Genomic DNA, 25,927 nt, shown 5'->3' on the forward strand with positions numbered 1-25,927 from the left:
CACGTATAGTGGTGATGACGGATGCATCACTACAGGGATAGGGAGCTCTGTGCCAGGGCAACTCTGTAAGGAGAGTGGCCGGCAGCCGGAAAGAGTGTCACACAAATGATGTTGCAGGTGGTTCTTCTGGCACTAAAACACTTTGCTCAGCAGTGGCCCAGTGGCCTAATGGATAAGGCATCAGCCTTCGGAGCTGAGGATTGTGGGTTCAAGTCCCATCTGGGTCATTTATGAAAGCACAGAACACCAGTTCCATGAGGTTTAGTGTTGTGCAATCCTTGAGTTCCACTTTCTGAGAGGATTCTTGTACAGTGTCAAAGACACCGATGACTTTCTCAGCAGTTCAGCTTAATCTACTAGGGCCAGTGGCTCAGTGGTAGAACACATGCTTTGCATGTATGAGCTCCTGGGTTCAATCCCCAGCGTCTCCAAGGAAAGTTCCTGTGTCACCACGTAGAATTCTAAAGGCAGACATGTGTTTGTCGGAATGGACAACACGACAGTAATGTCGTATAGAAAAAGACAGGGAGGTACTCGCTCTCTTCCTCTGTTGCAACTGACACGGACGCTCCTGATATGGGCCAGCGAGCATTTAACGGGACTCCGGGCAATGTAGGTCCCGTGCCGTATGAATATTGGAACGGACCTAATGTCCAGAGGGGGACCACGAGTCAGAGAGTGGCGCCTGCACCCTCGAATAGTGGCACAGATCTGGGCTCGGTTCAGCAGTGCCGAGGTAGATTTTTGTTTGCATCCACGAATAACACGCGTTGCGAGCTGTTATTCTCAATAGACAGGAGCACCCCCTGGGGGGGGATGCCCTGTCGCATGGCCCAAGACTATACTGTACTTGTTTCTCTCGGGCAGCAGGGGCTCAGTGGTTTATGTAGGTTGTCTACAAACCGGAAGGTTGGCAGTTTAATCCTTGGGTCCACCTGACCAAGTGTCGAGGTGTCCATGAGCAAAACACCTAATCCCAGCTGCTCCCGACGGGCTGGATGGCACCTTACATGGCTGACATCACCGTTGGTGTATGAATGGTTGAATGTGAGGCAACATGTAAACTGCTTTGGATGGCCATAGGGTCTGTTGAAAGTGCTAAATGCAGTCCATTTACCATACACAGTCTCTCCAAGCTTGGAGCTGATTAAGCTCCAGTTCTAACCAAGACATACTGACAGCCTACTCTAGACAGAGTGGTTCAGGAGAGTCTGGCACTGATTGTTGTGGCCCCTCGCTGGCCGGCAAAGACAGGGTAAGCGACAAACGCGAGTACCATGTCACTGCTGGACACCATGGTGTCTTCCCCTACGCAGGGACCTGCTGTCCCAGGCAGGACGCAGATTCTTTACCCTTTAACAGGAACTGTGGTCTCCAGGACCTACATGTTGACAGAAGGAGAATCTGATTATAGCAACAAAACAGGGCGCTTGCATTTTTTGAAGCGCACCATGTTATGTCAAATTAGTGCTTGTTTGAAGTTTGGTGCAGGTGAAGATCTGTATCACCGTATCAGTGCCTGATTGAGGGGTTACTGGTTTCTTCTCCGAAAGAAATCACCCCCATTCCATACTGGAAGTCTATTGGGTGATTCAGTGTTCACGAGGGCATTAATGGTGCTGCGCTTAAGCGTGCATATTTGGTTCCTCAAAAGGGTCCGGGCATACTACATATTTCACACCGTTTCGATTACAGTCGAGAGCGGGAGTTTTCAAAGTATACTTTATTGGCCACATTAGTGGAAAGATGCTTTTGGCCCTCCTCTCCACCTCTAGCTGGAGGGAGATGAGCGCACAATGGCGCCATTGTACTGTGGCTGCCGTCGCATCATCCACGAGGATGCTGTACACCGCTGGTGGTTGAGGAGAGATCCCGGAAATAAGCGCAAAGTGCTTTGAGTGTACGATAGTACGTGGGAAACGTGCTACATAATTCATGTCACTCACATGTGTGTGGTTGTGTGTGTACCTCTTCTGATGTTGATAATTACTTCACACAGACAGTTCGTGGACTGCCGAGGAGCTCTCGCATTCCACTCCATCTCGCACACATTTGAGAGTGCGAGCTTTTCAAATAGATACTCTTTTGGCCATAAAGGCCCGGGTATAATTCATTTTCCACATCCAGACGTGTCTCTGGCACAATCGAATGAACACGGATGGCCGAGTTCAATACACATGCAGTATAATATTTGTGACTCTTCTGTCACCTCTGTTGTTTTTGCACATGCGCTGTTGTATGCGCATTGTCTGTCTAAGGCTGCATGCTGACGGATGTTTTCGGCTTGAGTACAGATTGTGTGTTTCTAAGTGAACTTTGTGCAAGTCACTCGTAAGCTGTGGTATGCGCACTGTAGACCCTCCCGTTGACAATAATTATGTCACGCGGATGGTACGCAGAACACAGACATCCAAAGTATACCTGGAGCTTGGGTCTGCGTTTTTAGGCTCGTTACAAACCGTAATGGTGCCGTCATGACCTGATGGTTGGTCTGGACTCTGGAGGCTAGTTGTAAACCTCTGTTTGAGCCTTTAGAAATCTTTGAATATAAGGATGCTGCCTTTTCATTGGTACTGGTATCAGTGAAGCACGTTTGGTGATCCTCATGCACTATTGATGGCTCCCAAGCTGTGCTTGGTGGTGTTGCGCCCAAACGTGGCGGATATGCCTAAAAGGCATGTTGGTAGTATACGCTCTCGTTCGAGCGGCCTGCCTTGTAAAATCTCTGACTCAGAGGAAGACAGGAGACTTGCTTTGTGCTTGTGCCATTTGCAAGTTGTACGCAGGTGCATTGGGCAGTTGTAGGCTATGCACTTGCCTGACCAGCCTTTTTGTCATGATTTCCAACTCAGCACATGGGGAGCCGCTATCTAAGCGATGTCTTTCACATGGGATTATACAAGCTATTTCTATAGCATGTATGGAGTTGGTTCTGCCTGGAAGGGTGTGAGCACTCTACGAGGACATGAACATTTTAGGGGCTTGGTTTGAGATTTTGCGCGGATGCCAGCTAGGCATTACTGCGCACGTTTTGTCCGGTTTACCCGGCGTTAACTACAGGCCGTTTTTTCCCTGGGAAATGGGATATGTGGCGGTGCTGGTCCCTTACGTTTAGTTCAGCGACTTCGCGGGGCGTGTATATATGTCCCATAGTCATGTGTTGTACCGAGTGAACCGACTGAATGGGAACGTTGAGTTATGCATATAACTACTGTTCCCAGAAGGAGGGAAACGAGGTACAACACCTCTGGGCCCCGCACAGTCGGAGGCCCGGTGAAGAGCTGAACTGAACAAAGGGGATGACACATACGACCGCATTTATATGCTGTGGGCAGGTGACCCCGCCCACGTCGTCATGCGTCATTGGCCTTTCAGGCGTGAATAAAGGTGTCTTCAGCAGATGGCGCTAGAGCGCGATATCCCATAGTCATGTGTTGTACCTCGTTTCCCTCCTTCTGGGAACAGTAGTTATATGCATAACTCAACGTTCTCCTCCGCTCGGGGTTCGTGCACTCTCTTGCGCGGCTCCGACGGCGGTTTACAACTGTCCAGTTCTTTACTAAGCTACTTCCTATAGCTCAATAAACTCCCCACTGGAAGGGTTTCAGGACAAGCACGGCGGACACAACTCACTTTTTGAGTCACTGAGCTTTTATTGCGCACACACACACAATAATCATCCACAAACTAGGCATCGCTATGCTAGCCTACCAGCTGGATACTCGTGACTATTTAGCTCGTTCGTTAGCTACTTATTTAGTTAGGTTGTAAACCTGCAACACACACAAACAAAACACCAGAATTAATTTTTGAAATAACATAATCATGTGATGTTAATTTTTGATCTGAACTCCTAGCAATGCCAGCTTATAAAACACTCACCGGCAAGGCGTACCAGTCCTGACTATCAATGGAATGAAAATGAAACTTAAAGGCGACGTTGGCGCACCGTGAATAATTAAGCATATATGGACACATAGTCTGGTGACCAGGAAAATAATAAAACAACTCTGTAACCTCACAAGATTATAACAGAACATGAATGCCTGCATTTGGAATAATGCGATAAATGTACAAATGTACTAAATTACACTAATTTCCACAAATACACCAGAACATAATATTATCATCATATATGACTTGTCAAATATCTCTCCATATATATGTATATGTATAAACAATATCCACACCTGCTGGAAAGTTCTACAATCAGTCAGGTAAATGTATAATGTCAATTACATAATTCAAAGATAACCAATGCATAACATCAAATGATCTGAAGTAAAGAGTAAGAGATGCATCCCTGACCTCAAGGAAATAGGATAATGCTACAGAATCATGCCCTGACCCTTCTGCAACATCCTTTAAAAACCTGGACCAAGACATAAACCTCTTTCAAATGTAAACATAAGTTTACAATGGGAATTTGCATTAAACAACTACTGTAGACCTGTAATTTACACCTTATGGGAGGTAAAGACCAATCAGCAGAGAACACACCCACACACAATAAGCAAAATATCTCTCGAAAGTCTTAAAACTTTTGCTTTACTTGACCTTTGTAACAGTCGCATTAAGACATTTCAGATGGTTCCAAACATGTATAATACTGTATAATACTTGTTTAAATTAACCCATGTAGATTTTGGGTGAATTAGAGAGAGAGAGATGAGGAAAGAGGCAGTGAAGGGAAAGAAATGTAAATCAAGGCAATACTTGGATGATCAAAGTGTGATGTCTCAGACGGGGATATATGCACAAGAGTGACTTCAGATGTTAATATCCTGTTTTCTCAGAGTTGAGAACTTTTCTTTAGTTTTTCCAGTTTCTCCAGTCTTACAGCAGTGATTAAATTGAGACTTTTACTGAAGCCTCTGCCTTTTCCAGACAAATAAAGCCTCCACTAAACTCAAATGTGTCCTATAAAGTTTTAGAAGATATCGCTTAGATTTGTAAAGGTGCTAGTCTGCAATCAAATGCCAGAGAATTTTATATGAAATCAAATAATTATTTTCACAGCTCTGTCATCAAGTATTTTTATTTCTATTTTTATTTTTTTTTAAAAGTATAAACATTTGAGATAAGGTTGATATTTAAATGTTTAACTGAAAACTCTACACTCCAATTTTTTTTAAAACATTTTCTAGTGACTGATTACATCTAAATTTTTCAGTTGGCCAAATTGAGTTTATGTGAATTAAATTGCATCAATTCACAGATATTCAATTTGGCCAACAAATTTTTTTCAATTGGAAACTTTTTTTTTAAGTGTAAATTTCCCTATTGCACTGTAAGCACACAGAAGGACTTATAAAGATAACTATAACTATATTAACATCAGTGCACGATACCTTTCTGTTGTCATCTCTTGCTTTAAATGCTCAAGCTATTTAAAACAGGATGGATTCTGATTGGCTGCCAATGTTTTTATTGTTCATCAGCTGGAGAAAAAAAAAAGTGTTCTGAAAGGGATTCTAACATCGTTCCTCTGTGCCATTATCGTTATAGTTGTGGACTCTGCTGTGATTTTCGGAACTATATCTTTATCGTTATGGTTTTATTTATACTAGTTATACTTAACTGTGCTTTTGTATGCACATCCCACATATGCATTTTGCTGGCCAAATAGGTTATGCAATGCTCTTTTTCCACAAAATATGATTGTTGATGCAGATGAAGCAGTCATGTGCCAAACACGACAAAAGGGTCATCTGAGTTTATGAGCAGCATAAAAAGTAAATTCTTTCAGCTTGAATGGTATCAGGACTCACATGGCTAACTAATATTTTGATTAATTTAAACCGCTTTTGCATTGTATTCAGATTGCGCCACTTCCCTGGACTGTCAGCTCTAATCGGAAATATGGATGAATTTAATTCAACTCCAGCAGCCATTCAACTAGAGAATAAAGCATGCTTAGTTTACATCAGCCACCCTTTGGATGTAATTTCAAATGCTCCATTGGCAAGATGAATTCCATAACAATTATCAGTTATAGCATTAAATTATTTGCACACAATGCTTACTTATGCACTTGGATTCAATACCTACTGAACTGAATTATTACAAGGGTTTAACTGCTTAAGGCAGTACATTGGGAATGAAATACAAAGCAGCCCTGACAAGCGCAAAGAAATAGAGCAGCCATATATTCATCTTCACTTGTTACGGCTGTCCAGATCTCCCCGCCCACTGCCATCAGGTTATGCACCTTAATCAGAGAAATGCACCCTGTTAATCTGTATTTAGAAAACAGTGCAGGACATATCCTTGAGCTCCCCTTCAGCTTGAAGTGTCCTTAACTCTGTGCCGTTTTTGTCTGTGGTAGACTTTCAATTGTCAGATATATGAGGGCAATGTATCTCAGTGGGTCTCAAAAGACAGAGCATACTGGCCTGGAACACAATGAAAGCTTTGTTCGATTTTTAAAAATGTGCTTGACATTTATCTCTCGGCTTGCAACGACAGCATAAAGCCACCTTTTCCTCAGCCAGTAGTGAACAGTTATGATGCCATCAATATTCTCTCTTCTCAGGCTCCCCTATTGCATCTGCGTGACAAGATTGACATGGCTATCTATAAAGAAAGTAGGGTGGAAGCCATCTATAAAGGAGAAAGGGAATGGAAATTAAATCAAATGAAAGGAAAGGCAAAAGAGAATAAAAAGGGGAAGGGAAGGAAGAGGTGAAGGGAAGGAGGAGGGGAAGGGAGGGGAGGGTGAAGGAGATGGGGAGGGAAAATAAAATCCAAAGGGAAAGGAAAATGAAAGGCCAAAAGGAAAAGGAAATGGGAAAGCAAATGGAAGGAAATGAAATAAGCAAGGGAAGAAAAGAGAATGAAAAGGGAAATGACAGGAGAATGGAAACGTAAAGGACAGGAAAAAGGAGGAAAGGAAGGGAAAAGGGAGGGAAGGGAAGGGAAGGGAAGGGAAGGGAAGGGAAAGGAAAGGAAAGGAAAGGAAAGGAAAGGAAAGGAAAGGAAAGGAAAGGAAAGGAAAGGAAAGGAAAGGAAAGGAAAGGAAAGGAAAGGAAAGGAAAGGAAAAGAAAGAGGAAATGCTATCAAAGTTGCAGTATGCAGCTTTATTTCAAAGAGAAGTTAACATCAGAGCCCTGGTTAACATATTCTCCTGACTCTGAAAATGTGCAAAGTGAGCTCAGGAGGATGTCCTGCTAAATCTACATATTTTATAGGGCACTCACTACAGTGGGCTTAACTGGAGCAGAAGTGTTTATTCAAGAGTTACATATTTCTACAGAAATCCAGAGTCCATGAGCATTCTGTTTCCCTCTGCTGTCAGAGCCAGATACATTTTTGTCACCATCATAAACAAGAAAGTTTATACTTACATACTTTGTTTAAGCACTCAGGTCAGTTCACAACAATGAATCGCACACATTTGCATTAAACATATATTAATTCCAAACAACTGTATGCCATGAATCTTTGGAGTAAAAATAGCAATCCCAATTGAATGGTGACAGGAAATCAAGGCAAGCAAAGAGCAGCTTGTTAGTCATGCTCAGCAGCTCAATGAGCTTGTTAAGGTAAGTGTGAAATGAATTCTTTCCAACTGGAGGAGGTTGCCATGCATTATTAATTAGAAAATTGGATAATTGACCCATATGTGGGTGGACTTGTCACTTATGGATTTCTCACTTTCATCAAAATTTCAAACTAAAACCATGTGTTCCATGTAAAGCTATTCAACATTTTAAAGGTTAGGCTACATAAAATATAATTGCCAGGTAATCATGCAATGAATAACATGTATAAACTATATATATATATATAAAAAACTAAATTAAAAAATAAACAATACAATACCCTTGCTCTGAGAACATGATCAGCATTTATTATAGCCAGTTGATGCGCTGACTGAATGCACTGTTGTGTTCACTGTTAACCCTCACATTCATTTTTATCTTAATATGGTTCGTTTATGATTAAAACCAACCAACTTACAAAAAAACTGCAAAATTTAGCTTCTGACTCAAAACATAACCAGTGCCAGCAAGTCACGTCTAACAAACAAATCAAACAAGCAAACTACTGAATAGCTCTTATTTGTTCTAGCGTTCTTTTTTGTATGTTACAGTCAGTATGACATTTCAGAAACATACATAATAGGTAAACATAAACAGGACAGACCAGTTTAACTTACCAACTACTACGAAGAAAAGCGCATGTCTCCACGACACCGATGCCATTACGTTTGAATGTCAGTCAAAGCAAACAGAAGTTTCTTGATTAAACGGCACTACTCCCTCACAGCTCGACACATCTGCGCGTTTGGCAGGTCATTTTGCACAGTTTCATTCAACGCTGAATCTCCGGTGAATACGGTCGAGGGAGAATTCCTCCGAACCTCTCATCCACCATAACCTGTTTAATAAAGTACTGCTTTTTTTAGTGCTGAATAAAGCTCAAACGAACAACTGAAATGAGTCTCGGGTCAGCCGAAAGCGTGCGCGCTCAGTGCGCTTGTGGACAGTCGGACTCTGCGCTCGAGCGCGCGTCAGGCATTCAAGTAAAAGATATGCGAGCTGTGCTGTGGCAACTCTAAACGCGAAGCCACCTCCCTCAAGGATCATCAACTAATTATTTTCATGTTTATTATTAGCCAGCATTAATTGGCCAAGTGAGGAAGCCACCCTGCTGTTCACACTGGGTAAAAAAAAATGAAAGAAAACATTTAGTGACAATATGGTCAAAGGATGATAATTTACAATTTTACGACTGCAGAAATGCACACGACTGTTCACATGCGATATATAATAAAATACATATTTTCCAACAATCATGTCCATGTCCAGATTAAATCATTTAGAACAGCAGTCCCATTAAAAAGGAGATTTGGCGCCATCATAATGTGAATTGGGGGACTGAGAAATCAAGCACCAGCAGCAGTTCTTCTGAGAGAACAACTAGGCTAGTCTTAGTGAGCCTTTGTGTAGTAGGCCATTGTACAAAAATTTGAATAATCCCGGCAAATTTAATATATTTCCTTCTGTAACATTTATGTCCAAAAATGAATTAGCATTGTATAAGTTTGTACGGAGTTTTAAAAGAGTTGCTGATATACACCGTTGTCAACTATTACAAATAAGTGCATACTGCTTTGATTTCATGTTAACTAGTTAACTTGCAGCTTTAAAGGGACAGTTCACCCAAAAATTTAAATTCTGTCATCATTTACTCCTTCAAGTTGTTCTAAACCTCTACGAGTTACTTTTTTCTGCTAAACGAACACACACACACACACACACACACACACACACACACACACACACACACACACACACACACACGGTAAAAGAGAACAACCATTCACTAACATTGGGTGGGGTGCGGTGGGGTGGGGTGGGGTGGGGGGAAACGAACGATCCCTTTAAGTATTCATATGAAATGTATTTGGTAAGCTAAATGTTAAAATCATTTATGAATCATAATAGGGTTTATTAGGATTGCCCTGTGTTCAATTTGGTATTTTCGAGCAACAGCGTATTTTACGAGGTAGTTTCAATTTCTTTTGATCATCATAGCCTTCATCTTTTCTGTTTGAGCTATCTAATGAGTAAAATAAACGTGCTGTTTGTCATCTTTTAAATAAATACAATTGATTTCAAAACAAATGTCTTTAAATATGAGGCGAACACCACCAAAAAGTAATAATAATAAAATTAAAAAAAAGTTGCAAGGCTTGTATTACAGAAAGAAGACTCACTCATGTAAGTGCTGAAGAGCTCTGGCTCCATCTGCTGGTCCGTTGTAAACTGTACATTCTTTGTCCATCAAGTGGAAGTTCTGTGAATTGCTTACAAATGTTAATGTTTTCCTTTATTATGCCTAAAAAAGCCTTATACCCATAAATACCAGACAAACATCAGCAACATGAGATTAAGTAATTAAGTCTATTGCTTTTAAGCAAGGAATGCAATCATTCAAATATACGATATAACATATCATGGTTGGTAAGCAACTGTCCAAACATGAAAGCACTGGTCAATAACGTTAAAATACTTTTACTTATGGAAAGTCTCATCATACAAAATTTGACAAGGCTTACAGTCAGTGTATTCATATAAACAGAACATTGCGGTGTCATCTACAGATCATTAATATATGTAAATAAGCCTACAGTGAGAGACTTCAAGAACAAAGGTAATTAGCATATCAATGGAATCCAGCTACAACTGCCTTCTGTGATTGAGCACTTCCGCTAAAGCAAGGAGTACAAAGTAAATCAGAAGATGTAGACCATATAAACAACCTTTGAAAAGTCGGAATTAATTATTCACAAGAATTGATTGTATAAAAAGTTGATATTTGACCTCCAAACATTTCATCCCAGTGGTTTCAGATCCAGTGATTATACCAACGATGTACTTTTCAGTGTGCTGAAAAATAGCAGCAAATGCTCGTGGAACTTACAGTGGAGGAAGAAGGGTCCATGAAAGGCCTCTCGTTTGTGATACCTGCTGGCAGAGACTGTGAGTTGTCATTTTTTCCCCATTATGTCAAAAGAAAAACATTCAAGTTTGTTTACATTGTCCAAGTCTTCTGCAGTTCTGATACTGTATGAGCCAGTGCCTGACAGACATCTCAGCCGCACCCGTCTCACATAACATCTAACGCAGCATTTATAAAACACAGTGAAGCACACTTAAAACTACACAGTGAAATACATCAACTAATCACAGTAGATGACAAACTACATTGTAATACGTTATGTTGTAATATGTTCATTTAAAATCTTATATGAACTATTAAAATAAGGCAGGTCATAACTACAATGTTTGGATAAAACAGCATTGATAAAAGGTTCTGCAAATCTTGGCTCAATGACTGCATGTTGCCCAATGCTACACAATAGTGGTCTAACAACCTTTCAGTTTAGAATACAGTACTTAAAAGCGTAAAAATTAATGCAGCTATACTTCTCGTAAGAACACAGAAAACAGCAAAAGAAAGGCAAAGATAAAAAAAAAATGTAATTTCTGTAGGAAGAACTACTTCAGTTAAAATAGTCAGTGGCGCATCGTGATCCAAAATTTGCCTTCACAAGCTCTTTCGCAGTCATCCGATCAGAGAAGATCTCAACAGGAAGTGGAGAGCAGGTGGATCAAACATTCTACATCATACATCCAATCACAACAGGACCGGGTCTTATATGTGCTAGGGTCACTCAAAAGAGGTATAAAGTTGGAATGGTGGTCCCCAAACACTGGACTCTGCTGAACCCTTTGTGCAATCCAGCATCAGCATTGAGATCTGTCCAAAGCCAGCATTCTTGAAGATGGAATCGCAACACCGTGCATGCCCAGGGTCCAGCTGCCTGTGCCTGCACTGTAAGGGCACTGGAATGTGTTTGACTGGAATGTAGTAATCGAAGGACAACTGTTGATGGTCCAGTGACAGGTGTTGGGCATGTGCTCAAGGCGTCGCTCTCAGAGTTCAGTGGTCAGCAGACCTTTGGGCTTGTGGCTGTCGTCCTTGGCTGGGTGAGCCACAACACTGTCAAAGATCAATTCAGCAGTTGGCGGTTACAATCAGAAGCAGAGTTAAGAACATGCTTCAAACTAAAGAATTCAATTATATATTTTAGGTTAAAGCAATTTCTTTTGCACATTTTTTTTTTTTTTGTTGCAGTGTACCGTATTGTTCCAAATGCAAGACGACCATGATTATAACACGACCCCCGTTTTTCAAGATGTACCTTTTGGAAAAAGGGTTTTTAAAATACTAAATCTTGTATTTTTTAAAAAAAAAAATTTGTAAAGAAAATGCTTTTATTTTTCATATTTATTTTTTTGCAGTGAAAGTATGGTGAATAGTGGTAAAATGTATTTTTAAAAAAATTCACATTTAAAAATGAATTTAATCTCGTCAGCGAAGCAAACATGACAGTCACGCAGCTCTAAAGCCTAGTTCACACTGCCCGATTTTTGCCCCGATTTTGAGTCGCCGACAGGTTTTGCGAAATCGCCGACAAATGCCCGAGATCACGGGCAAATCGGTGCTCGTGCACGCGAGTGACAATCACGCAGTGTGAATAATCAAAGACGCGATCAGAGAGAATCGCCGACGAGTCGCCGACGCCGGTGAGATATTTGGCATGCTAAATATCTGGAGCTGTCGGCGATTCAAACTCCTGCTGTGTGAACCGGGTTCTGACTGAAAATTACATCGGCGATGACCGACAGCCAATGAAAGAGTGAGATACAGGGCAGCAGGAGGTTCAGGGAGGAGTTATAGAGCAGAATATCAGTATTTTAATAGATATATTTACAATTCTATCAAACAGAAACAAAGCCCAAACATTTGCACATCCAGCCACAGCAGCAGCACATTACAAAATTATTTATTTACCTCAAACTGTTTTTGCAGAACAAAATCCTGTCTCCCTCTGTCTCTCCAACAATTTCTTCCGCCATAATCTTTTTTCTTTTTCTCCACAAATCAGCACACATACAATTTGAAGCAAGCTTTGTGCAGTTTATCATTTTTAATAACAATTCCAAGTCTCGCGCGAGAACTCCGGTCTGACGCACGTGTGATCTCGCGTTGTTTACTTGTCACATCGCACGTGTTTGGGAAACGTAGTTTGCCCACGGGAGAGAGAGAGAGAGAGTTGTCGGCGATTCTTCCTTGTTCAGTCATGCAGTGTGAACTCCTCTGTCGTCAAACCATCGTGCAGTGTGAACACAGCAGTGACTGAATGATACCCCAGATAGTCATGCAGTGTGAATAGAGCAGTGACCCGACGAGTTTGAAAATCGTGCAGTCTGAACTAGGCTTTAGACGGTAGGCTTTTCTTTGACTGTTAGCGTTTAAGATTTTTTGTGCGCGCAGATTTCTAATATTACATTCTGACACATTGTATTTCTGTAATATGTGGTGCCACCTATAGTTGTGGGTGTATTTTTGACATGTAAAGCCAGGGACACACTAAACCGATGGGCTTTTTTTGCGCGTCGGACAAGTTTTTTCCGGTGTGTTCTGCACCATTGGCTCTAGTCAGACTTCGTTGTTTTCGGGCCCATTCAACATGTAGAACTAGCGTCGGACCATCGGTGAGAGAAAACTCTGATGTTCAGTTTAGAGAGTAAAAGCAAAAGTGATAAAAATGAGTACAAATTTAACAGACCGAAGGCTGTTATAATTTTACAGCAACACTGAGCAAATATGTCCCTAAAAAACACAAGCTGAATGATATAAAGAACGTTATTTCTGCGTGACTGATATTCTTTGCTTTGTTTATGGTTTGTTTAAGTTACCCGCAGTCGTCCAGGCAGGTTTTAGCTCGCAAGTCACAACTTTAAACCACGACAAGGAAGGAATTAAACTAAGCTAGATTTAAACTATAACTTCCTTGTGGCTATGCCCAACATTTCCATGTGGCGATATACTTTTCACAACATACATCGTTTCAGACACATAACATTGTAATACGTAATTGTGTGTGCATTATTTATTTATATTATTTAATATTATTCGCAGGCCTTGTGACACCAGAGCGCGTAATAGAGTACATCGATCTAGTACGAATTCACGGGTGGGAAGTCATGGGTTTGACTGCTGTTCCAGTGCACAACCACGGGTAAAGGTTGGAAAAACACGATTACAGGGTGGCTGGAAGGCAGCATTAGTTTTGTTTTCCCTTTTTGAATGGCGACTATAGATGAATATATCTGCTTAAATGGAATATTAAATATATCAAAATATCTATATATCTGTCTATACATGTCCTTTATACACAGAACGCGTGCACTAGCTGACAGTTGCCTGTAGTCCTTTTGGTGTGTTCAGGTGCTTTTTTCCCCTAACGCGAGATAACAGCTTGTCGGCTTTTATCAGCACTAGTTCTTTGGTGTCGGTGTGGTGTCCCTACGTTAAAAGTCTAGACCTTGAATATATAAGACAAACCAGTTAAAAAAATAAAATAAAATAAAAAACATTATACATCTTATATTCAGAATATGGTATATGCTATATGCAAAAGCACATTACTGTATAAGTGATTGATTATATATAATTTTTGAAAATAACTTATTCAGCAAAGAAGCATTAAATTGATTAAAGGTTACAGTAAAGACAGAAGATTTCTATTCCAAATAAATTCATTAAAAATCCTGAAAAAGTATCAAAAAAAAAAAAAAAATGAAGTAGCACAACTGTTTTCAACATTAATAATTAGAAATTCCTTAACTACACATTTATTGAGCAGCAATCAGTATATTAGCCTGATTTCTGAAGGATCATGTGACACTGAAGACTGGAGTAATGATGCTGAAAATTCAGCTTTGCCAACACAGGAATACATTACATTTTAAAATGTTCAAATAGAAAACTTATTTTTTGTTGTAATATTATTTCACATAAATGCTGCCTTGGTGAGCAAAATACATTTCTTTAAATATTTTTAAAAATGTACCAACCCCAAACTTTTGAACAGTAGTGCATTTAACGGAATACACAGCTTGCATAATGGTGCAATTATAGACTCTTTTCAAAATGGCTAATTTTAATTGCTTAGAAAATAGGACAACTGTCCTCAACAGAGCAGAGAAAGATAATGGAGAAGCAGGGATGAAACAAACCTGGTGGCAATCACATTGTGAGTGTGAGAGAGATGGGGGAGTGGGGAAATAGCAGCCCCCTCAGGATGCTGAGATGACATCTTTGCTGTACAGTCAACGAGGCCGTTTGTAAAGGTGGCAGACAGCTAGATGAGAGAGGGGAAGCAGGGGGACAGTCAGTCACTAAATTAACTAGTAGAAACATGAGAAGTAAGGATAATGAAAATGCACACTCTACTGGACGTGTGGCTTCATAGAGTCATACGAGTCAACAACATCAGATGCAATATAAAAGCTTTTGGAAAATGTGTAAGTGCATATACAGAACTGCAGAGAAACAGAAAAATATATCCATGCACAAGTTCTTAAATAAAGTTGCTGCTCTTCCACAATAATGCATGGACCAGTGTCTGGAGTCCTTACTATGGAAAAAATGGACAGCTAAAACGGATTTCTGCATGTACTGTTAAGGCTTACCAAATTTATCATATTCTGGAGTATTCATCCTATTTATCAAACTGAGATTTAAATGATTTCATGCAATATCTTCTAGTAAGAATTATTCAAAACGACACTAAAATCACGACCATTTTCTTTTATCTGAAAGCTTTTATCTAAAAGTTTTTAAAAGAAGAAGGTCCTAAAAAGAAAGTTCTAAAAAGATTTTAGCAGTAAACTCACTGTAGGTGCTGAAGCTGGAATGATCCATCGAGGAGTGATTGTGGGTTTGGGGGCTGGCACCTATATCAATTCAAATGTTTCCATAAAATATTACTTTATCAGTCTGGAAAAATCTACAACAGACATTGTTGTGCCATACAATTATAAAGTCAAAACTTGTGGCTTACTAGAAGCAGTGCAAGCTTATTGTTTCAGTCTTAGAGTTGCAGTGCTGAACTTACTACAGGGATGGGGTCTGTGAAGTCTATCAGGTTATCAGTCAAAGGGGCTGTCAGCGGCTCAGGATCCTGAACTTTGACCTGCATTATAAAAAGCCACATGCTCTAAAGGGAATGGCAACCAAAAGCACATTCAATGTCTAGACTTGCATTTCCTACAAGAAAAAGACATCAAAATGTTTTACAGCTTTTGTAATCATTAGACAACAAAACTTCAACAAATTATGAAAGGGAAAGATTTATATTAATAATCAATATTGACGACTAAACAAAAAAGTAAATAGTAAATATAGCATTGCTAGGTGGCTTCCAAGTCCTAAACACCCTCTAAGCATCTATGGCAGGGTCCGGGAACCTTTTTTTGACCAGATAATTGTTTTCATTTTTGGTCAATGCATTTTTTTAAAAGAGCCACAGTAAAAATAATATATATATAATTATAAAAATAAATAAAAAATCCATTAAACAATAGCAATTATTATTCATTATAGTAATTATTTGTTCCATAGAAAACTAAAAACAAAGACATATGCAACAAAAATAAAAGTTGCGATATGGAATTAATTGTGCAGGGCTTTAACCGTTAAGTTATCAACTGATGAGCCTAAATCATCTTTGTGTGCATGTATGTGTATGCGCACTGCTTAGTGTTACATGAATACTCGATTTGGCATTTTGATATAGGCTATTTCTGTGTGTATTTGTTGTTTAGGTGCACAACCAAAAGACTATGCTTGTCTGTGTTCTGTTTGGAGCGCGAGCACAAAGCACCCTGTCAGTAGAGGGTTCAGTTCTCTTTTGTGGCTAATTGTGCTTTTAATATTTATTTTCAATAAAAAGCACATCCTGTTCTTTAATTTTTCTTTGATTAATGTTTCATTATTAATAACTTGAAACAGTATCCTGAAATCTGTGTAGATTATAATAAATACAACACATTTATAGGACATACAAATGTCTCTGCAGCAAAAGCAAAAGCACCCGTGGTCGTGGGTTAAATGTTTCAAAATGTCTCTTTACACAGCAAAGCAACAGTTTCAATAAAAGGATATGTAAAAGTTTATATAGCCTACTTTAAAATTTTTGCTACTGTTCTAAACCAGTAAGTACACAGAAAACTTCCAACATGCATGTTTGAAGGTTTTTTCCCCCTTGCAAAGGATAGCATGTTTCAGCAGGGAGTGAGTAAATGATGGCGTATGCGTCACAGCTGCTGGGTACTCTCATTACAGCGTGCCAGCAGCTGGAATGACATTAAGCCACTTTTGTTACCTTGGATGACAGGGTTTCATTCAGTGGGTCTGATGACAGAAGCGGCACAGAAGAAATGAAGTTGTCTATGTTCTCTTCCAGGCTAAGGACAGACAATGAATAGTACATTTATTTATGAAAGAGCCCAGTGATTGGACTTTGAGAGAATCTAGAAGATAGTATCAGAATACGTTAAAACAATGGCGGTTATTGATGAAGTTGTTCTCGTCCATTTCATGACAATACAAAACAAACAAACAATAAAAATCACCACAATAATATATTTATGTATTTTTAATAATGATGAAGCATGTCTGAGAAGAGCTATGGCCACAAAACCTTTTGATTTGAGCCCTGGCAATGAGCACAAAAGATATGGAAAACCTGAGCGTTTCAAAGGACTTCCCGAGCTATTCATTAGTGTTCATTCAAAAGAGACAGGAAATCACAATGTTTACTCTTGAATGAAACCTATGAACACCTCTTATGAAGGGTTTGATGAAATGACTCAGAGGTCACTTGTGATTACTGATGATTATGCGTTTGTGTGTGGGCACATTTGGATGGCTTCCCAACAGAGCAGAGCGTCCTTGACAAAGTGAGTAACAATGTAAAGGTACAAATTATTTACACATTTGCCAGACAAAGTCATAATTTTGGTGTCTACAAATTGAGCATCTGATGTGGGGACTACCATGGAATTATAATTTAATCTCTTGTTTCTTTTCATAATAACTTTTTCATCAATCAATCGATGAATTATAATTTAATCTCTTGTTCCTTTTAATAATAACTGTTATCAATCAATCAATACTTTAAAACAATCAAAGTGGACCAAAGTGTTGTATAGCTAAAATCCATAACTCATAATACATCAAATATATTTGAGACGAACCCCAATAACAAAGACAAAATAAAATTAAACAAAATGTCAATGTCAGGTGTCAAAGGCCAAGGAGTAAAGGTGGGTTTTTAAACGCAGTTTAAAAATAGACAGCGAAGAGGACTGTCTAATGGGCAGTGGCAGATATTTCCACAGTTTAGAAGCTGCCACAGCAAAGGCACGTCCCCTCTGCACTTTGTTTTGGGAACATTTAGCAGCAGTTGATCATCTGGCCTGAAAGAATAGGTGGGTTTATAAGGGTGTAGGTCTATAAGGGTCTATAAGGGTGTAGCAGCACAGAGATGTAGGGTGGGGCAAGACCTCTGAAGTGGATCCTTACATGTATGGGCAGCCAGTGGAGTGAGGCTAAAATGGATGTAATGTGCTCATGTTTACGTGTTCCAGTTAAAAATGCGCTCCAGCATTACTAACTACTAACTGGAGATGGGCGACAGAAGTGCCACTTACCCCTACATACAGTGCATTACATTAATCCAGCCGAGTGGTAACAAAGGCGTGGATTACTGTCTCAAAGTGTTGCCTCTAGAGAAAAAGGCTTTATTTTGGCCAGCTGCCTCAATTAAAAAAAAGAATAATAATAATTACAAATATAAATATATACGGTTTTAATTTCAACAATTGTTCACTTAATGGGTTAGATATTATATTCTCATTTACATATTTTTATTTTATCATGTGACTATCAGAGTGGTATACAAGTGCATATACAGAATGCACAGTGGAATGGCTCAGTGTACAGAGCTAATGTTGCAGTCAAACTGTGGCATGGGTACATGCGTTTACGTAAGTTTCCAGGCGGACCAAGACCATATGACCCACTAGATGGCAACAGCGAGCTACATTAAGGATATGTTAATGTTCTGGGTTAACTACAAGGTAGGGTCTGTGGACATAATTGATAAAATGCTGTCAATTAGAAAAGAAAAAAAGTTTTATTTTAAATTTTATTTTAAATAATCAGAAGTCAGTTATTATACACTTGGCAAAAAAGGAAGTACATTTTTGTACTATCACCGCTTTCATTAAATAGATCAAAAAATCTTTTTTTTTTCAGTTCTCTCTTTTTCTGTGCAAACAGGCCGCATGTAACAGATGTCCATAATGTATTAAACATTGTATTACATTTCCTCAGTAAACTCCAGCATTTAAGTCTAGCTTTTAGAACGCAGAACAACACAAATTTGTCCAAATCTGTACTACCTCCTTAAGGACAGTCTTGGTAATTCTAGTAAACATACACACTACTTTCAAAAGTTGGGGGTTGGTAAGATAATTTAATATTTTATAAATAGGTCTCTTATGCTCACTAAGGCTATACAGTAATACTGTAAAATATTACACACATTTTGAATAACTGTTGTCTGTTTTAATATATTTTAAAGTGTGATCTAATACTTTTATGTCAAAGCTGAATTTTCAGCAGCATGACTCCAGCCTACAATGTCACATGATCCTTCAGAAATCATTCAAATAATCAGAATCAGAAATCAGATTTTCTGCTAAAGAAACATGTTGAAAACAGTTGTGCTGCTTAATATTTTTGTGGAAATCATGATAAAAAATGTTAAGATTCTTTGATAAACAGTAAGTTTAAAAGCATTTATTTAAAAAAAAAATTGAAATGTTTGGTAAATGGTATGCATCCTTGCTGAATAAAAGCATTTCTAAAAAAATAAAAAAGGTTTTAAAAAAAACACCGGACCCCAACCTTTGAATGGTGGTGTATGGACATATACACAAGACATAAAACAAGCCCTGGCTTGCTGATGGGAGGACCAGGTGGTCCCTTTAATCTGGGTGTGCCCCAGTTTCTGCTTGCGTGCTTGTGCTCCACTGTCCCAGGAGGATTACAGGGCCACAGGCTCACTCACATTAGGGGCTTTCACACCAGAGAAACCTTTTCATAGTTCCTTGAACTAATGGGGGAAATGCACGCTTTGTGGCATGTTCGCACTGCGGGAAATGGGAAAGATTTTAGTTCTAGGAACGTCTTTTAGGGGAACCAAATTGGCCCCACTTCAGAGTAGGGTTTAACCCAGCACAATAGGAACTACTAGTTAGAAATACTAGATTCCTAGTTAAAACATTTTTTTACATGAACCCTCTCAAGTCAAATTTTAATGCAATAATCTCGTAATTCATGACTTCAGAAGTGGGAAGTAGAACATTTTCGATAGCACATGAAGGTAACATTAATCCACACACTCAATCTTGAAAACACAATACGCTCACAAAGCAATGCTTCGTTGTAGTACAATCTTCTCACTGAACATGCACTAGGTTTTGTGTGATGTGGGCTCACCTGCTAGTAGAGCAGGGCAGCAGGCCAGGCTGTTTGAACAGGTCCCAGGACTCCTGCCGCTCCGCTCTACCACTCACTGGCAGAGAGGTTGTGCTTCCCATACGCCCCCCACGACACAGTCTGACAAAGAGACACAGGCATCCACCATTCAAATCATTTCTTATTTTTTATATTATTTTTAATAACAATCATATAATAATTAAAATGATTGTGTCCATGTTATCTGTTAACTATTACAACAAGAGAATATTATAATGTATTAAAAACAATGCCTGACCTTGAAATTCAGCTGCTACATTGTCATTTATAATGGTAGTACATAAAGTAAAAAAATCATGGCATAAACTGACATTGAACCCAAAAACATTTTAGCTATTAAAAGCCATTTTACACCTTTAGCAGAGATGCACAACAGCATTTCCACCCCCGCAATACATCATACCTGGCTGCCGCCTCCTCTAGGTTGCAGTTCTTGTCTGGAGTCAGTCCAAGTTCATCTCTAGAATCCTGAACAGAGATGAACATTTCCAAATATATGCACAACTTCATGCAACAGTATACCTGATATTCACACACAATGGGTTGCGAAAGTATTTATTTTCTACTTTTAAGGTTGCTGCCTTATGTTGAACTTAAAGGGTTTCAGCGATTAGCATATGGCTTTGTATCAGTAGAAACCCTGGAGTATATTCGAATGATCGAGCTCCCACCCCTCATATCCCCCGCAATAAGAGATTTATGTATTTTATTTCTGTAAAAATTCCTGGAATTTTTGACCAGAGGCTAAAGACTACAGCCAGCCGAGGGAGTCATTTCCATGTTTTTAACCCACGCAAGGGGTATGGGATATCGCACTCACAGCTCAGCTCGCAGCTGCAGGCATTCATTTAAACAGAGCGGCCGGCGGAGCAAAGTTAGTGTTTCAACTTCTCAAATTAATTCCTATGAAAGTTAAGCTTCCAAAGGCATTGACTGAAAATGTGCCAGACTGAACATGCGCTGTGAATCTATGCCCCGAGCGTGTTCGCGCTTACCTCAGCTCTCATCACGAGAGCTCGTTCAGCTCATCCATCACAATGAATGTAATCTGACTCCTGCTGCGTTTGTGCTGTGAGACTCCCTCAGCGGCTAAGTCACATTATATTGAACAGTCACGTTCAGTTTTTGTTTGTAGTGTCTGTTCTCTAACTGAACAGATTTTATGTAAATGAACGCAGTCGCGGTGGGAAAGTGAAAGTGATCCAGTAATCTAGTAGCGGTGGCTTTGGGATTTGCCTCATAGGGCAGCGAAGCATTCTGGGAATTGTAGTCTTTCATCCCCATGAAACAAAAATACATTTTCTGTCTTCTCAGTCTAGAAAGCACTAAATTCAAAAATAATTTCACATTTCTACTACATTAATGACCCAGTTTAAATACAGATTCATCTTCCCAGTGCTGAAGTACCCCTTTAACTTTTCATATTAATATTAATCTCATATTAATCGACACCCCATACACCATAATGACAGAGCAACAAAACAAAAACAGATCTGACACTGCACAAATTTATACAAAAGGTCAACTGAAATAAAGTACAATGCATAAGTATTCAAAAACCATAACTCAATTAAGTAAAAAAAAAAAAAAAAAAAAACCTTTAAAAGACCCTTTAAAAAGACCATTTTGGGGTACGATGTGAAAAGCTTTGCACATCTGCATTTGGCGTCTGAGAGTCCTTTAGGTATTTTTTGTTTTGTTTTTTTTCCTCCTGCAAATTTGAGTCTGGCCACTCTGCCATAAAGCCCAGATCTGTGGAGTGTTGCAGTGATGTTTGTCATCCATACATGATCATGAAGCTCAGACAGAGTGGCCATCAGCTTCTGTCCCCACTCTAACCCAAGCCCTTCTCTATTGATTGCTCAGTTTGGCCAGGAGGCCAGCTCAAGGAAGAGGTTGTTCCAAACTTCTTCCATTAAGAATTATGGAGGCTACATGATTTTGTGAACCTTCAATACAGCAGAATATTTTTTTGTAGTCTTCCCCAAATCTGTCTCTTGATACAATCCTGTCTCTGTTATTTTGACCTGAAGTCTTGGTTTTTGCTGATATGCATTTTCATCTATTAGACCTTTTATTGAGTGTGTGTGCCTTTCCAAGTCAACTGAATTTGGTGAAGTACAATCTAGGGATGTGCGATTAATAGATATCGTAATAAAATTGTGATGTGAACTTGCATGAGTAATACACCACAGAAAGCACGATTTTTTTCATCTCACAAAGATTAAATAAAGCCAGCTTCCAAAATCTAAAATAAATAAATAAATAAAAATCGCACAGCCCTAGTTCCATCTACAAGTTAAATTGAAACGCTCCTGAACTAAATTTCAAGTGTCCCAGAAAGGGTATGAATACTTATGCAATATAATCTTTTTTTTATTTTTTATTTTTTACTACATTTACAAACATTTGCAGTTGTCAGAAATCTTTTTTTTTGCTTTGTCATTATGGTGTAAGGATTGTAGATTAATGTGAAAAAGTAATTTAAAGTAGTTTAACATAAGGTAGCAACATAAAATATGAAAATAATTAAGGGTTTTGAATACTTTCACATGCCACTGTATACATTATCATGCTGACATTGTAACTATGTGATACTGCCTATGAAAGGGTCTGAATACCTTGATTGCTGCCTCTGCCTGAGCTTTCAAGATGTTGCTCTTGAGTTCATCAGGAGCTTTGAGCTGGTTCAGGACAGGACTGTTGCCCACACTATTTAAACTTTTCTCTATCAGTTTCACCACTTCCTCCTGCACACAAAATAAAGATTGAATGTATAATGAGGACTTTGTATCCACTGTATATGTGTGTTCTGTTAATGTTCCCTTTGCTTAAATAGACATGGCTGAAATAAATATCAGGTTTAAAAGACCTTAAGTGGCACTGAGCTGGAAAAACAGATATCACTGACTGCAGTAATAACAGGGTTAGGGTATCAAGCTTTAATCATCTTTACTATTCACATTTAATATAAAGTACATCCTTAGGTTAGAGTGGCACAGTGGCCAACATAGTGTCGACTCCTTGTATTTAAAGTCTGTCAAGCTTTAATTAGATGCTGTGTAGTCATTTACAAAAAGCTTTGTTCTCAGTGTGTGGGGGGGCTTCTGGATGGGTGAACTGACCTTGATGGGTGAACTGACCTGGTTGTTCATGTTGAGGTTGACGTTGGTTCTGGCTGGAGTAGACACTGGAGTGTTTTCGATTTCTAGTTGCTTAAGCCGAGCAGCAGCCTCTGTGGACGAAAACAGATTCAGTAAGCATCAATAAACAAGGAGAGGTCAGATAGAAAGATGGAAACACATCTGTAGGTGTGGGGATTAAAACATGTTCACTCTTGGCTTAACCAGTTAACACAATGGAAAGGCAGAGCGTTATATCGCCATCACTGTACAGAATGTAAATTCAGGCCTGTTGAAATAATAAAAATAAAAATAAATAAAGTAAAATATAATGCAAGAAGTACTTTGAATGAATCATCCGAAAATATAATTTATAATATATAAAGTAATAAAATAAAATTTATAAAACAAATATATGAATGTATATACCCAATATACATTACAGTACAACGATAAAGGTCGGTAAAAATTTTGTTTATGTTTAATGCTCACCAAAGCTGCAATTATTTGCATTTGAACACAGCATAAATTATAAAAAAGCAATTGTAAAATACTGTTAAAAATTGTATTTACTCAAGACTGGAGTAAATATCCTGAAAATTCAGTTTTGCCATCACAGGAATAAATTAGTGTCCTTCAGAAATCATTCTAATATACGGATTTGGTGCTCAAAAACATATCTTATTATTAACAATGTTGAATGCAGGATTCATTGACAAATAGTTAAAAGCAGCGTATTATAACCTTATGTCATCTGTTATCCTTACAGAATAAAAGTATAAAAAAAGAATTAAAAAAAACATTCTGAACCCAAACTTTAGAATGGTAATGTATGTGTGATTGTTACTGGTCAGTATTATCGTTTTATTTAATATTCTATAACATGAACTGGCCCATCCTGAAAGCAGACAATATCAGTGTTTAATTTTTAACCAGTTCAAACTATTTTTCTACGGCAGGTTACAAATGTACTAATGTTAAAGGTGTGATGAATTGAGAAATCAACTTTCCCTTGAGCTTTTGATATATATAGATATATATATATATAATATCTCAAAAAAGGGTGGTGAAAACTTCCTTGTTAGTCAAAGAAAAACTTTTATAGACACCAGGCCTAGAAAACGATCGTGCGCTTCATCCTGACGTCATCTAGTGGCGAAACACCGCCTCTACAGAATAATAAGCACGTGTAATTTAGTAGCCCCGCCCACCGAAGATAGTAAGATATTGTGGAAGAACAGTCGCTGCATAAGCTTTCTTTGGATCTTTATATTAGGAATGTGCAATACTTAATTTATTTTTAATGAAGTTTGAACGTTTGTGTGTTTGCTTCATTTCACTGCGGAATTGTTTTTAAACAAGTTCCAGGTGGATTTGTAGACAATGTTGTACCTTCTATATTGGATCCGACAGGAATGGTGCAACAAACTTATGTGAGTAAAACTTATTTTTTTATATGTACGTTAGGCAAATAGTAGTCCCGGGGCTGTGTGTTTTCCAGATGGGCTACCAAAACGTACGCCGGTCGGCAGAAACATGTGTGTGTGTTCACGCTTATATCCACAGATCATGCAATGTAATACAGAAATAATATTCCAATCAATCGCAGGTGGATTTCAATTCAATCCTTCCTTCATGTGAACTGGACTGAGAAGGGGAGCAGAAGCTCATTAAATATGCAAATCTTTTCCAATCCTAGCCGTGGGCGTTTACTTTTAAGTATCCAGTCCTGCACACCCATCAAAACCCAGCGTTCAGAAGAGAGCCTCAAGACCACGGTAGAAAACAGCCTATTACTTTTTAGTAATGATGTTTTTGGATGTAAAAACCACACAGACGTCATTAGTTGACCTCAGACAAACAACAGTATAAAAAAAACTTTAAAAAGCCAGTTCATGACACCTTTAAACAATTAAGCAATTGTTTTGATGTCTATTTTTGCTTTTGAAGCAACTACAATTGTTCATTTTACTTTACATGTAGACAAAACATTGTTCAAAATTTCCCTGCCAATGCATCATACTGTATCTGTGACATATTAACTGACCGGTCAGAGTGAGGTTCTCCTCAGTGACTGTGCTGGCTGCGGTATGAGCAGCACTTGGTCCCACTTCTTCTGCTGTCCCCATGGAAACAGTGGCCCGAAGAACCTCATCTACACACGTCTCCAAGAGGTCAGTCACCAAAGGCATGCTGTGAAGGATGAAAGGGTTAATTACCATTTGTCAGTTATAGGATGTGCTGCTCGTACATGGTCCACACCGATAGATACAACAAATAAATGTGACTCACCTGGACAAAAATCCTTGAAGCTGGGCCAACCTCTAGTTACAGCTATATATGTAATAGCACAGTATCACATACCAAATCTCATAAATGACACCCAGTGAAAGAGAGTATACTCAAAACTAGATGGGTGCTAGGGTTAGGTGATATAGATTTACTTATATATGCAATGTATTATACAACCCTAATGGCATAATCAAACCTTTATAAATCAAATTTGAGCAGACACGCTCATTAATGAAGAACCTCACACAAAAGGAATGGAACCGTTATCTAACAGAGTCATATGCCAACTGGCCACGCACATTCCTCTAGATCTAGATTAAAAGACCACACACATACACAGAGATGCCTGTAATGAAATCACAAAAAGTAATGTATTTATGAAAGGAGGCTTATTTTTTAGACGCGTCATTCCTCGGCACACTGAATAAACCCAACACACTTTATATATATATATATACACATATATATATATACATATATATATATACACATATATATATATATATATATATATATATATATATATATATATATATAT

At 38.7% G+C, this 25,927-nt stretch overlaps 2 protein-coding genes and 1 non-coding gene across 5 annotated transcripts in view; 1 reads left to right on the forward strand and 2 right to left on the reverse strand.

Annotated features, from left to right (window-relative positions):
• ramp1 (receptor activity modifying protein 1) overlaps positions 1–8,652 on the reverse strand; it is a 49,426-nt gene extending 40,774 nt beyond the window's left edge. The window contains exon 1 of the mRNA XM_067443891.1: positions 8,163–8,652. Within this exon, the coding sequence (XP_067299992.1) occupies positions 8,163–8,208 (46 nt within the window). The 5' untranslated portion in view covers positions 8,209–8,652. The remainder of the gene's footprint in view (positions 1–8,162) is intronic.
• trnar-ucg (transfer RNA arginine (anticodon UCG)) lies at positions 155–227 on the forward strand. Its single transcript has one exon. It is a non-coding gene; the product is annotated as a tRNA-Arg (tRNA).
• Positions 8,653–10,007: 1,355 nt separating the features above from the next.
• epb41l5 (erythrocyte membrane protein band 4.1 like 5) overlaps positions 10,008–25,927 on the reverse strand; it is a 45,156-nt gene continuing 29,236 nt past the window's right edge. For all 3 annotated transcript variants that reach the window (XM_067443895.1, XM_067443892.1, XM_067443893.1), the window contains exons 17-26: positions 25,145–25,290; positions 23,119–23,210; positions 22,597–22,725; positions 20,379–20,443; positions 19,937–20,056; positions 16,752–16,833; positions 15,483–15,560; positions 15,262–15,321; positions 14,602–14,726; positions 10,008–11,515 (exon numbers count right to left, since the gene is read on the reverse strand). In XM_067443895.1, coding sequence (XP_067299996.1) covers positions 11,449–11,515; positions 14,602–14,726; positions 15,262–15,321; positions 15,483–15,560; positions 16,752–16,833; positions 19,937–20,056; positions 20,379–20,443; positions 22,597–22,725; positions 23,119–23,210; positions 25,145–25,290 — 964 coding nt within the window. In that variant the 3' untranslated portion in view covers positions 10,008–11,448. The remainder of the gene's footprint in view (positions 11,516–14,601; positions 14,727–15,261; positions 15,322–15,482; positions 15,561–16,751; positions 16,834–19,936; positions 20,057–20,378; positions 20,444–22,596; positions 22,726–23,118; positions 23,211–25,144; positions 25,291–25,927) is intronic.

This window comes from Pseudorasbora parva, chromosome 5 (genome assembly GCF_024679245.1).
Source record: "Pseudorasbora parva isolate DD20220531a chromosome 5, ASM2467924v1, whole genome shotgun sequence".
Taxonomy (NCBI): Eukaryota; Metazoa; Chordata; class Actinopteri; order Cypriniformes; family Gobionidae; genus Pseudorasbora; species Pseudorasbora parva.